This window comes from Rhea pennata, chromosome 14 (genome assembly GCF_028389875.1).
Source record: "Rhea pennata isolate bPtePen1 chromosome 14, bPtePen1.pri, whole genome shotgun sequence".
Classification (NCBI taxonomy): Eukaryota; Metazoa; Chordata; class Aves; order Rheiformes; family Rheidae; genus Rhea; species Rhea pennata.
In genome coordinates this window covers 13,513,199-13,526,728 of record NC_084676.1, presented here as the reverse complement: position 1 = coordinate 13,526,728, position 13,530 = coordinate 13,513,199, and the positions used below count along the sequence as shown (strand labels likewise).

At 68.7% G+C, this 13,530-nt stretch overlaps 1 protein-coding gene across 5 annotated transcripts; it reads right to left on the bottom strand.

Annotated features, from left to right (window-relative positions):
- Window positions 1–700: 700 nt before the first annotated feature.
- Window positions 701–13,467, bottom strand: PDLIM7 (PDZ and LIM domain 7). 5 transcript variants are annotated; one of them, XM_062586966.1, is made up of 14 exons: window positions 13,383–13,467; window positions 11,749–11,855; window positions 8,755–8,906; window positions 8,405–8,435; window positions 7,435–7,607; window positions 6,535–6,555; window positions 5,586–5,740; window positions 5,164–5,200; window positions 3,624–3,682; window positions 3,230–3,464; window positions 2,953–3,133; window positions 2,670–2,790; window positions 2,065–2,180; window positions 701–1,752 (listed from the first exon to the last, which is right to left on the bottom strand). In XM_062586966.1, exons 2-14 carry the CDS (start codon window positions 11,851–11,853, stop codon window positions 1,666–1,668), a joined length of 1,473 nt encoding a protein of 490 aa, XP_062442950.1. In that variant the 5' UTR covers window positions 11,854–11,855; window positions 13,383–13,467; the 3' UTR covers window positions 701–1,665. The 5 variants fall into 5 exon arrangements, with proteins under 5 accessions (XP_062442950.1, XP_062442951.1, XP_062442953.1 ...); XM_062586967.1 differs by lacking the exon at window positions 6,535–6,555; XM_062586969.1 differs by lacking the exon at window positions 7,435–7,607 and having other exon boundaries at window positions 6,539–6,555.
- Window positions 13,468–13,530: the final 63 nt, after the last annotated feature.

The window sequence follows — 13,530 nt, the reverse complement described above, 5'->3', positions numbered from 1 at the left end:
TCCAGCAGATTAGCAAGATGCAATTTTCCTTACAATTGCTCATCCCATGAAGAGCTGCAGATATTAATGACCGTTACAGCTGCCAGATAGGAGCGGCAAGAGCAGCTCATCCGCACGCTCACTGCCCCTGGAGCCTGCTCCAAGTGGAGGTGCCAGACCTGCCTCTCACCCATCCTTCAGGACAACAGCTGTATTTACTGAGGGAACGCTTGGCCGCTTTGCACCAAAGCATGTCCAGAACCAACGCGTTTGTCCCACTTGGGCCCAGTGACTTATTGCCGCCAGCACAGGCCTTGGTACTAGGGCACAGCGGCAGCAGGACGGGCAGGATGACGCCAGGTAAGTGTGTAAGCCCCTGTGGGGCCAGAGCTGAGCTCAGCTTCAGCTTTGACGCCCCCCTTTTCCCCCTCAGCTTAGGCCTACTGCAGCTTTGCCCCCGTTAGCATCCCTGCTCCGAGGAGCGGTCGCTGCGTGCTAAAAACGGGGAGGGATGGGATGGCCTAGGGGACACGGGGTCTGTCCAGCACAATCCTGGCTGACATAGGCAGAGGGGAAATCAGACTTTCCCAAGAAAGCTTCAGGGAGCTGAGTCAGGCCCAGGGGCCCGGCTCCAGCTGGGAGAGGGGCGAGGGCTGCGTGTGACCTTCCCAGCTGCGCTGCACCTCCCTCGGCAAAGCCACAGGCCCCAAGACAGCCAGCGTTTGCAGAGAAGTGTTTATTAAAGGCACTAAAAGCACCGTGGCTACATCAGACACAGCCTGACCGGAGAGTGTGGGTTTGGGAGAGGCATTTACAGTTCAGGGACAGTGGTGGCACACGCTCTTTGGTAGGAAGCCGTTTCCGAGCCTCGGAGGAGCCTGTGAGCTGGACATCAGCGCAAACGCTCCCAGCCCGCGGCCGAGGCGGGCTTGGCAGGCAGCCCGGTGCCCCGGGCCACGGCAAGGCAGGGGAGGCAGCCGCAGGCCAGCCCCGCTGCAGCCGGCTCCCCCGCCCAGCCTCGGTGGGGCGGGCGGGCAGGAGGCAGCTTGGTGCGGGGACACCACAGCGGCAGGCGCGAGGCACAGACCCCACCACCACCGCGCTGCCGCCAGGGCTGGCTGGGGTAGGAAGCCACCGCAGCGGTTTGCAACGTGGCCACGGTTCGGCTGTGGGTTTGCTGCAGGCAGGGCCCCCGCAGGGAGAGCGCTGGTTCTCCAGCCCCACAGACCAAAGCAGGTAAGGTGGGAACAGCTTGGCACCGCTGCTGGGGGGCTGGTCCTCACCCGCTCAGGGAGGCGCGGGGAGCAGCCCTGCCCCAGCGCTCAGCTGCCGAGGCAGCAGGGCCCCATCCAAGTGAGGGAGCAGCCCTGCGGCAGCCTGCCCCAACTCCAGCCTCAGCACGGCCGCGGCAACCACGCTGAGCGGCTCGGGGGCAGGAAACCCAAGCAGCGTTCCCTTCCCCTGGCTCCTAGGGCCAGCCAGAGGGTGCAGAACAAGCAGCTCAGCCAGAAGAGGCTCAGGGCCCCACGCTGCCTAAGGGCTGGAGCAGGACCAGGAGCCGCCAGGGAAGAGGCAGGAGCAAGGGGAAGGGGCGAGTTCCCAGCCTGGCTCCCTGGGGGCAGGGGAGGGGGGAAGAGGAGCATGCAGGGCCAGGGGCATGTGTGGGCACAGCCGGAGTCTCGCCCCTCACACGTGGGAGAAAGCATGGCTCTTGCACAGCGGCTTGTCCTTCTTGGAGTAGAATGTCTTCCCTTCCAGGTTGGTCTGGCAGATCTGGGGAGGAGAGAGCGCACGCAGTCAGGGGGGCTGAGCCAGCACCCGGTCTCCCCTCCTGCGGCTCAGCCCCTGCTGCCCTGACCATGGCTCAGCACCAGCATCATACAGACACCAAGGAGTAGCAGGCCCAGAGCTGCTGCATGGGGTTTGGAGCCACCGGCACAGATCAAAGTGGGGAAACCTCACTGCAGCAGAGACCCCGGGCTGCTGGCAGCCCCCACGGGCTGCACAAGTGCAGAAGGGAGCCAAGGCCCCTCGCTAGCCTCCTGCCAGCACCGAGGGAGGGTGGCAGGCAGGTATGTGGCTCACCGCACAGACGAAGCAAGTGTCGTGCCAGCTGAACCCCAATGCCTCCAGGAACCGGTCCCCAGCATCGATCTTGAAGTCGCAGCCACGACACTTGGTGCCAAACATCTTCTCGTAGTCTACAAGGGGAGGCAGAGCCCAAGTTAGTGGTCCCCAGCACTACAACCCCTCGTCCCAGGGGAGCAGGGCTGCAGCACAGCCTGGCTCCCACAGGCACAGTCTGGGGAAATCTCGCTCCCAGCCCAAGCGAGGACGAGCCCCAACGTGCCGGCCCCACGGCGTGATGCAGCCAGCGCAGGGGGAGAGGCTGCTGCACCGTGCAGGGTGTCCCCAGCTGCCCCAGCCGCCCCCAGGGCACGGGAAGGAGGCGAGCCTGGTCTCCCGGCGTGCAGCTCGCCTTTGATGTACATCCTCCATCCTCACCATGGCAACGCGGCAGCAGCGGCACCAGCCGGCAGCGGGAGGACTGGGACCGGGCCGGAGGGCTGGCAGCTGCGGGAGGGCCCCTGCCCTCCCCGGGGACAGTCCTGCCGTGCAGGGCCGCTCACCCCCCACCCAGTGATGCCCAGCAGCTGCAGGGGCAGTGCACACAGGGCCCCAGCCCCTACCTCTCTCGCAGTAGGGCTGTCCCTCCTCCATGTAGAAGGCACGGTTGCGGATGGGCGTCTTGCAGGCTGCGCAGGTGAAGCACTGCACGTGCCAGGTCATCTTCAGTGCATGCATGACCTCCTGGAAGGGAGCTGCTCTCAGCTGGGGCTGGACCCCCTGTGCCACACAGGACCCCCATGCAGGGGAGAAAGGAGCAGGGGAGCCCCAGGACAGAGCCAGGGACGTGGAGACAACCAGGATGCCAAAATAGCACAGGGCAGACAAGGGCTAAGCCACACTCACCCCAGTGATCTTCTTCTTGCACTTGGCACAGCTCGGCGCATAGCGCGTGTCATAGCACTTGGGGCAGAAGATGGAGCCCTTTTCCTCAAAGAAGCCGCCCTCATCCAGCACCTTCCTGCACTGGCAGCAGGTGAACTCCTCTGGGTGGTAATAGTGTCCCAGGGCCACCAGGTAGCGTCCCCTGCAGCAGAACAGAGCCACGTCAGCCACGCTACGGCCTGGCACCCCCGTGGGATGGTGCGGCCAGGGCCACCGGCCAGGAGAGGCCGTGTCTCACCTGATGACCTTGTTGCACTTGTAGCAGAGCGGCGTGCGGCCGAGGCCCTCGGGCGCCTGCTGGGCCGCCTGCACGATGGAGCTGCGGTTCTGCATGGGGGTCGGTGTGGCCGGCTGGCTGTGCTTGCTCAGCACCGTGCTCGTCTTGTCTGGGGCATAACGCTCAGCAAAGGACGGGTCCACAGCCCAGGGTGGGCGGCTGGCAGGGCCAGAGGTGACCGTGGGGGTCCTGGGGGCTGTGCACACACAGAGATCTCCAGGATGCTGCTTTCAATCCCTCCACAGCCGCCTCCCAGCACCCTCAGCCCATAACGGGGCAAGAATCATCCCCCAGCACCAGCTCTTCCCTCGTCTCCCTCCAGACCCAAAAGACCAGGAGGAAATTTTCTGCTTACCCAGTCCCGGCTCCGTCTTCATCGCTGCTCCTGGGGACAGGTCCGGCACAGAGACCTGGCTACAGAACACCCAGTTAATCCAGCCTGCCGTGCCGGCTCCCGCAGCCTGGGCTGGCTGCCCAGGGGGCTGTGCGGACCAGCAGGGCCCCCTCCCCACCACGAGCCCCCGCACCAGCCCGCTAGCTGGTTTGGTGGGGGGGAACTGAGCCAAATACCACCATCCCCGCAGAGATGCGGCACCGCCAGGGTCTCTGGCACCCAGCTCAGCGCTCCGCAGTGCTCCAGGCTGACCAGGGGATGACACAGGCGGCTGCTGCCACCCGCTCAGACATGACGGCCCCAAACACCCCTCCCAGCCTCGCTGCGACTTAGAGGAGCTTCGATCAGGGCTGGCACGGGGAGCCCTGGGGCCCAGTGTCAGCACAGCCAGGGAAAGTCAGGGCCCTGCACCCCGGCCAGGCAGGAGCAGCTGGTCCGGGGGGGGGGGCAGGCTGTGCCCCCACGGCACGCTGCCAGCGCTGGGCTCGCGAGCAGCCAGCAGCAGCAGCAAGGAGCGCTGGCGGGCAAGCAGCGCCCGGAGGGGGCCCGGCCCCGGCCGAGCCGCGGGCAGCAGCGCTCACCCGAGAGAAGGGAGAGCCAGGAGGCAGCCCGGGGGCTCCGTGCCCCGCCAGGGCAGAGACGAAAAGGAGCCGGCTACCAGAACAGGAGCCTTTATTTGCCGCAGAGCAAACCTGGCAGACCCAGAGCCCCAGCACCACGGCGGGGCCGAGGCAGCGGGCAGCGCGGAGGCGCCGCAAACAGGGGCTTTGCCCATTCCCTGCCCCGGCCGCGCGAGGCAGGGCGCAGCCGCCCCCCACCCCTGCTCCCCTCCCCGCGTCCCCCGGGGACGCCAGCAACGCTCGCTCTGGCTCTGCCCGGCTTCCCAGCCTCTCCGCAGCTCCCAGGGCTGCGGGGTCTCGCCGCCAGGGTCCAACTACTGCCAACAAGTCTCCAGCACCTGGAGCAGAGCTTTTGCCAGCGCCTCCAGGCTCCCCCCTGCCCCGCTTTGCCCAGGACGCCCCGGCGCAGCTCGGCCACCCCAGCTCAGCACCCAGAGGGTCCTGGCCAGGACACCCGGCACAGGCGGGGACGCCCTGCCACGGGGACGCCCCGGCTGGCAGCGAGGCGGCCAGGCAGACCCGAGGCGGCCAGGCAGACCCGGCCCCTCACGCCTTGACGTTCAGAGCAGTGGCTGAGCGCTGGTGGTGCCAGTCGCGAAGGCGAGCGTAGCGCGGGCTCTGCAGCTCAGTGAAGAACTTTGCTCTGGAGAGAAGGACAGAGAGGGAAAGGGAGGAAGGAGGAGGCAGGGAAAGAAAAGAAGTTACAGCGACGAGAAGAAAGAGGTTTGCTGGAGTCCCAACAAGCAGCTAGCGCGAGGGCGAGCCAGCCGGGCGGGCCGAGCCTCGGGCACCCTGCAGCAGGGGTCCCAGAGCCCGTGCCTCGGCCTCTGCCGCCGCAGCCCAGGAGCTCATGCTGCTGCCCTGGCACACACACCGCTTACCTGGACTTGCTAACAAGCTCATCATCAGGATCTTCCACTGAGAGCAGCAGGAGAGAAAGGAGGAAAGAGTCAGTCTGCTGCACCCACGGCCCTCGGCCGAGCAGGAAGAGAAGGAAAATCTGCCATCTCCCCCCTCGCCTCTCCTGCCCCAAACGCCCCGCGGCTGCACACCCCTGCCAGGCCACGGGGTGAAGGACGGGCTCCACGCGAGCGGCACCACCGCGTGCCCGCACGAGGCCTGCGGCACTCCACGGCCAGCCCAAGGCAGCTCCCCGCCAGCCGCCTGCTTCCCAGAAAGGGCAAGACAGTGCCGAAACCAAGGCCCGGGTGCCATGGTGCACCACGCAGCCCGTGCCGGGCTCCAGCCGCCTGGGCAAAGCCCGTGGGAGCCAGCGAACACCTGGGCCCCTGCAGGAACTTACTGCAGTCTGTGCCCGTGAGCCGGGCCAGGATGCGGAAGGTGCGGGACTGGGAGGTCCCGGTGCGGGGCCGCCAGTCCTCCGTGTCCTCTATCAGCCTCAATTTGCTGGGGTCACAGGGCAGGAGGCCCGTGGGGCTCAGCGGCTGCGGGGGGTGCCTGCGAGCGACAGAGGGCAGGGCACTGAGCCCCCGCGCTGCGGCACGGGGCCACGCTCCCAAAGGGGCCCCCGGGCACACGGCCACGGCTCGAGCACGCTCCGCTATGCTGCCAGCGCCCCAGCCCGAGCCTCGGCGGGGGGGTCCCTGCGGTGGCGGCTCCCTGGGGGCTGCCCCACACCTCCTCCGGCGAACAACGGCGGCACAGCAGCGAACGCTTGACAGACGGCACATCGCACCCCCCCCTCCCCGGCCTTACTTCTCCTCCGCATGGGAAGGGCTGAGGCCATTAAGGAAGTCTTCACAGGGCTGTTTCCATCTCGGACCATTTGGCACTGGCCCCAAGGGCCACGAGGAGAGAGGACAGGGCAAGCATAAGCTGAGGTAAAAATCAGACTGAGGGGAGCAGCGCAAGAGCCCAGGAAGCACCTCGGGTGCCAAGCCCGGAGCCCCCCGCCTGCCCGGCCCTGGGCAGGGTGCACGGCGCAGCCAGGTGCCCAAGCTGCGGAGAGCCAGGCCGAGGCGGCAGGACCCCAGCTCGGGGAGGGAAGGGGGCCACGCGCAACGATGCTCCGGGGCAGGCACAGGCAGCACTCGCGCTGCTCGGCCCCAGCACTGCGGGCCAAGGACAGCTCACGGCCAGGAGTGACCGGTGCAGCCAGTCGGGTGTGCTGCCAGCCTGGGAGATGCAGAGCCCCTGGGCTTAACCTTGCCCCTGGAGAACAGGGCATTAACAGGGCACTAACAGGGCAAGAGGCATGCAGGAAGGCTAGAGAGAACAGGCAAAAGGCTTACTGACTTGTCAAGGCTCTGCACCTGCAGGAGAGAGAGGGGGAAAGAGAAAGGGAGGAGAGAAAGAAAGAAAAGGAAAGTGAAATTAGACCCACAGCACCCAAGATGTTTCCAGAGCTCATCTACCGCCTGCACCAGTCCCCTTGCCCCCAGAGACCCATGCCCGGCTTGCCCAGGGCTGGGAGCACACTGAGCCACAGGGGCAGTCACCAACAGACCAGACTGCACTTCCCTCAGCCCCCCAGAAACAGGCTTGGGTGTACGGGGTAGCCAAGGCCCCAGTCTGGCAGGGCCACATCATTAGTTCACCTAGTTTCAGGGTGCCACAGCTGCCCTGTCCAGAGGGCAGGGACCGGCAGCCTGCTGGACACGCAGCGGCCTGGTAGGCAACGTGCAGAGACAGGAGCGTCTTCCCAGGGCTCCATCCAAGCCTGCAGCCAGCAGGGCACAGCCAGTGCTGCACTGGGTTTGAGGGCTCCCCCTTCCCCAGCCCATCCCCGCAGCCTCAGGGCTAGCAGGGTTGCAAGAGCGTCCACAAAACAGCCAAATCTTCCCCTTCCCCTTGCCGTGGGGCTGTTGCAGACATCAGCGAGTGCCCTGGATGAACCCAGACGCTGCCAGGCTGTGCCCCACAGGGCTTCTCACTGCCCAGGGCAGGAGGACACGTCCCCCAGGGAGGAACAGACACGTGCGTGTGCAATGAGTCCCCACACGTGGCAGTCCTGTCGTGCAGTCACAGCACCAGCCATCAGGAAACCTGAGCAGGCAGCACGGGCACCGTCGCCCGCTCCCACCCGTGGGTGCCTGGCATGCAGGGCGCAGCGGGGCCAGGCAGCGGGCAAGGCAGGGCTGCCCTGGGCTGCCCCCAGCCCATCCTCGGGAGCAGGACGGACAGCAACGTACCCGTTGTGCTGGGGGGTGCAGGTGGGCGCCAGGGGCACGTACGTCACGGGTTTCGTCACCAGCCCGGGCCGTGGGTTCGGAGGCGAGCTGGCCCCAAAGGGCCGAGCTGTTTTGTTGAGGGCGGTGCTGGGAGCGAAGTTATATTTCGGGGGCTCAGAGCAGGGGAGTGAATCCTGAGCGAGACACAAAACACACGGACACGGGCTCACACGTCAAGCAGCATGCAAGGGGCAGCCCCGGGCCAGGCAGTGCGGTGGGCAGCCAGGTGAGGAAGCCAGACCCGCCCTCGCCTGCAGGTCCCTGCACGGACACACATCCAGGCACACAAACACGGACAGCACACGTGCCTCGGGCACCAGGCTCTGCTAGGCCAGGTCCCTTCTCCACGTTCAGACCGCGGCCATCGGGCTCAGCAGCGCGGCTGCCAGCTTGGCCCGACGGTCGCTGAAAAATTAGTAAGTGCCCTGTGGAGGGCCACGCATGCACACACGCTGCTCACGCATCATCCCGCGGGAAGCGGGGGGGAGAAGGCCTGCAGCTGGCCTCTGCCAGGAGCCACCAGCCCTGTCCCTGCCTCCCTGGGCAGCCGCAGGAGGCAGCGCGCTCTGCCCCAGGGCGCTCCCTGGCACCGGGAAGTGCGGGGCCCCACGGCAGCACCTGCCCGGCCTCCTCCCCTGCCGCGGGCCCCTCCGCACCCCTGCCTGCACCCGCGACCAGGGCAGGCACGGAGACACGGCAGCTGGGGGCTGGGGGCACTGCTGGGCTGGTCCTGCCCCCTCAGTTTCCTGGTGGTCCCGGGGGTTGCAGCTGCTCTTCCAGAAGGGAGTTTTCCAGCCCTCGGGACGTGCCCTGATCCCCTAGAAGCCTGCAGGCCCCAGGAGCAAAGTCTATTCCCTCTATCTGAGCTCACATTTCCCCTCCCCCTGCACAGGACCGAGCTGCTGCCAGCAGCATCGGGAGCAACACGTACCTTCTGCTGCTTCCCCAGGGCACTCTGCACTCTGCAAGAGAGGAAACAGCAAGGCAGGTGATGGAACAGGCCCAGCATCCGCCAGAGCCTGGCCAACGACACCGGAGGGACGGGGCACCGGCCTGCCCTCGAGGATGCGCGGCCGGCTGCCGCTGCCTCACGGCTCAGGGGCGACGGGCCCGAGCCAGCACCCCTGCGGCCAGGCCAGGCCCGCGTCCAGCCGAGCGGGGAAGCCCGAGCCCAGGGCCGGAGCCTGCTCCGCGCCGCGGAGCCGCCGGGCTCAGGGCGGCCGCGCCGGGCCGAGGGCCCTGGCTCTGCTCGTGGCGCCCCAGGGCCGCCGCAGACCCTACCTGCTCAGGGTGAGGCAGAGCCTGTCCCCGCAGGCGCGGATCCTGTTCTGGGCCTCGATGTGGGTCATGGAGCTGGTGAGCTCCCCGTCGATGCTCAGCACCCAGTCGCCCACTCCCACGCCAGCCTGGGCCGCCTTCCCGCCCGGAGTCAGCTGCAAAACAGAGGAGTCAGGGAGAGCCGGGGCGGGCAGCGGGGACGCGAGAGCGGGGCTCTGCCGCCGGCCGAGCACCGGGCACCCCAGCACGTCCGCCCCGCGGCGCCGCCGCCGCCCCGGGGTCCCCGCGGTGGGAAGCGAGACCCCCTGCCTCGCCCGGCCGGGCCGCGGCCGCCCAGACGTTACCTCACGCCGCGGCGGCGCAGCACCAGCCGCCCCGGGGCAGGGAGCCGCCCGCCCCCGCTTCCTCCAGCCCTCTCCCGGCTCCAGGCGGCCCGGCCGCGGGCAGGGCGGGGGGAGCAGCGCCGGGCTCGGCACTAGCCTGACAGCGAGCCAGGCCCTGCCCGAGGAGGGGGCGGCCGGGAGCGCGGCCGCCGGCTTCCCCCGCCCGGCCCGGCAGCGTCCTCCCGGCCCCGCGCCTCGCCTCGCCTCGGCTGCCCTCTCCTCCCGCCGGCACGCTCGGCCCGGGCGTCCGGCGCCGAAGGCCAGCCGGGCCCGGGGGCAGGAGCTCGCCGCCGCAAGCACGGCTCCCGGGCACTGACAGACAGACAGACAGACGTGGGCAAGCTGCAGCCATTGCTGCTCCTCCAGCACGGAACAACTTGGACCAGGCCCAAGTATTTCCTCAAGTCCCGTTCGACATGAACATAAAAGGAGCGAGCCAGATTCCCAGCGCCGTCAGAGGGCTGGAAAATCCCCGCCGCCGAGCATCGGGCTCTCGCCGCCCATGCGCGGAGCCCAGCCCGCCCCGCTGGCAGCGCACCCCTTCCCCAGGTGAGCCGGAGCACCGGTCCTCCGCGCGGAAGCCAGTCCCGCTCCCACGCTGGATAAACCCTGGCGTGGCTCTGCCGGCATCCTGCTGCCATCCCCAGCGGGGCAGCCCCTCCGGCGCCCCGAGCGGCCCGGCACCCGCCCCCGCGCCGGGCAGGACGGTGCCCTCCGGCCCTCAGCAGCAGGGCCGGCTCCCGGCCGCTCGGGGGCCTGGCAAGCTCCGGCTTGCTGCCCCGGAGGCTGGGGAAGGAGCCGAGCTGCGTGGGCTCGGAGGCAGGAGCCGGGAGAGGTTTTCACATGGCTGCTCGGGCAGGGGAGAGCTCGACAGGCTGCGTCACGCAGCCGCACCCAGCCCGCGCCGGCCGAGGGCAGGCGCCGGCCCCGCCGCGCTCCCCCGGCCCGGCCCGCCAGGAAGCCCCTCGTGCAGGCGCTGGCCAGGCCGGGAGCTGCCGGCCTCCCGCTTCCTGCGACGCGGGGCCGAGTGCCCTGCCCGGCCCCGCTAACTGAGGTTTCCTTCCTCCCCTCCCCACCCAGCCTGGCTTTTGTTCTGCGAGCCCGGGCCACCCCATGCCCGGCGGAGCGCCCACCGGCCGCCGAGCCCCTCGGCGCCCTGAAGCGGCTCGGCCAGCAGCCTCCCCGGTCCACCCCGCGCTGCTCTGCCCTCACTCGTCCTCCACGATGCCTCCCGCCGCGGAGCAGGGCACCGCTGCGGCCCTACGTCCCCCAGGAACGCCCTCGCTGATCCCCGCAGCGCAGCTGCCCGGCTCCGGGCTGGGCTTTCTCGGGGAGCTGCTTCCAGCCCCGGAGCGGGCAGCACGCCCCGGGCCCGGCCCGGCCCGGCCCGGCCCTGCCCAGGAAGGCAGCGTCTCCGCAGCACCGGCCTGCGCGCACATCGGGCCGCCGCTGCGCGAGGCCCCTGCCCCGGGCCCTCGGAGGCTCCTCCATCTGATCAGAGCCTTTGTTAGGCGCTGGCTCGCGGCCAAGAGAAACATTTTTTAGGGAATAAACTCGCTGGAGCCTTCTCAGTGCGGAGCCCTCAGCTCGGCGAGGATCGGCAGGCCTCGGGGGAACGGCGCCGGTGACTCCGGCCACGCATGGTGCGCCCAGGGCCCGCGCACCTTGCCGGGGCGCTGCGGGGACCCGCACGCTCCGGCACAGCTGCGGGGCGCCCGGCTCGTGCCAAGGAGCGGGTGCTCGTGCAGCGCTCGGCGCCCGCGAGCGAAGCCTTCGCTCGGGAAGCAGCCTCCCGTGCCAGCTGCCGCAGCGTCAGCAGCACGGGCGACGCAGACACATTCCAGGGCTTATAAGGCAATTGCGCAGCTGGAGCCGCCCGCTAGCACACACATGGGGACTGGTCCCCCCAGTGAGAGGGGCACGCGAGTGGCCCGGGACCAGACCTGGGCAAGCATGGCTCGCACCAAGGGCCTTGGCCACGAGCAGCCAGCAGCACACGTTCAGCGCTGGAGAAACGGGCCGGTGCTGCAGCTGGAGGTGGCCATCCCAGAGCAGGCAGCAGCACGGGCTTCCTCCTCTCCCTGCCCGCTCCCGGGCCAGCACGAGCTCGGACTCACACCGGGGCTGGAAGTTGAGCAGCGGGAGGGAAGACATAAGGACTGACCCCGCCGCGCAAGCCCAGACCCCAGGGTGCCGAGCCCAGCGTCGCGGTCCGGACCAGGCGGCCAGCCGCGCGGCTCGGACGCTGGAAGAGCGGCTCCCCTCCCCCAGCTGCCGGACAGGCTCCGGAAGAGGCCTCCCCTGCCTCCCCAAGCAGCCAGAGCGACTCTGCTGAGGCTTTGCAGTACTTCAAATTTCTGCTGCGCTTCTTGCCCGGAACACCCCCGGCACACATGTCCCCTGCCACACTGGGGCTGATAAGGCGACAGGGTGGTTCAGTAGAGGTTAGGTAGAGTGAGATCATGGCAGGACTCAGCACTTCAAGGGTCCTGGCTTATCCACATCCCCATACAGCTGCTGCCTCAGTCACCTGGACCTAGCAGCCACACTCTTCCCCCCCCCCCCCACAGAGGCAGAAGAAGGATGGGCATTACCGAGGCTCAGCTTCTCTTACCCTGGAGATGGAGAGCGGCATGCTGAAATCCTTCCCTCCCTGCAGTCTGAACCCCCAGGGCGCAGGCCCATCCAGAATCACCTTGTAGGATTCCACTTCACCCATCTCTGCAAGGAAAGAGGGTGCAATCTCGGTGTTATGGTGCATGGGAACAACGCAGGGTGAGCAACTGAGCAGGGGCCCAGCACCCAGCAGGATGGGGCAGGAGGAGACAGGTCATATTTCCAGGACCGGTTCCGCCCCGACGATCCCACACTGCGGTTAGAGACGCACCCCAAAGCCCTCAGCATCTCCTATGGCTGAGGGGCCCAGGCTAACGCTGACTAGCACTGAGGAGCTGGATGCAGCCCAACTGCCGCGCTCAGCGCACTCAGGGACTCTGCTCTCCCCGCTCCAAACCTGGGGTGTGCTCTCCCACGCAGCAGCACCCCGGAAGCTCACACCGCTGAAAGCCAAAACTGTTTCAGACCATGGAGAAGTGACAGCAGGTGTGGAAGGATGGAAACCAGAAGCATTTTCACTGGGTGAATTAGCATCAGCAGCGCAGTAGCTGCGCGATGCCAACCAAGCGGACTGGCAGCGCAGCCAGGCTCGTGCTCCAGCAGCTGGCTGAACAGATGCTACCTGGGAGCAAGCCCATCTCCGCACGCGGAGCCGGGGCTCTGGCGAGGAGGGAATCCCCGCGCCAGCCTGCGTGCCAGCGGGACGGCGCTGACAGCTGTCAGCCAGCCAAGGCACGGGTGGCACAGGGTCAGCCCCAGGCTCCCGGCCCCACGGCACCCGAGGGGAGCCCTCCGGCGCCTCGGGAGGTCCCTCTGAGACCCTGCCTCCTGCCCCTGCAAGGAAGGGGCGAATGTCGCACCCCGAGGGCCGGGGACCCCGGGCTCGCAGCCGGGAGGCAGCGGGGCCGGGGGGCCAGCGCGCCCCGCTCTCCCCGCGCCCGTGCGGGCTATATAAGGCTTGTAAGATGACACCAGCGTGCTCCGTGCTCGGGAAGGCTGGGTGAAGGCTGCGTGTCAGACATTCCCCAGCACCGAGCAGCCGCACAACCCGGGGCAAGGCGCTGCTGCGTCCTTCCCTTCGGGGCCGGGACCGCGGCGGCCCATCGCGAGGCGGCCAGCAGCGCCCCACGCCCCAGTCCGGGCGCCTCGGGGTCTCTGGCAGCCGTGGGTCAGGGTGCCGGTGGGGGGGCAGAGGAGTGTTTCAGAGGGATGGGGTGGGACCTCCACGCAGCCCCTCTGCGAGGGTTTACAGCCCTGGTGGGGCCCACAGCCACGTCCTGTGGGGCTGGTGCAAGGCACCTTGGGGGTCGTGGGGCACCCGCTCCTGACAAGCAGCCCGGCTGGGCCCCCAACCCTGCCCCCACATGAACCCTCCCGCTGCCCAGCCCTACCCCACATGGGCTCCCCCCAGCTCCCCAGCCCTGCCCCACACAGGCCCCCCACATCTCCCCAGCCCTACCCCACGCACCTGCCCCCAGTGCCCTCTCTGCTCCCCAGCCCTGCCCCACACATGCCCCTACTTGGCCCCATAGGGGCCGCCACACGGATGAGCCGCCACACGGATGAGCCGCCCCCCCGCCTCGGGCCCCGTCGCCCGCCCCCCTCGCAGTCCCGGTCCCAGCCTGCGCTCACCTGCGGCCGGGCCAGGCAGGGCCGGGCCGCCCCAGTGGAGCGGGGCCGAGCGGAGCGGGCGGGCGCGGGGCTCGAACTCGGGGCACCGCCCCCGCCCGCCCCGGACCGCCTTTAAGTACGGCCGAAGGGGCGGGGGGGCGGTGCCGGC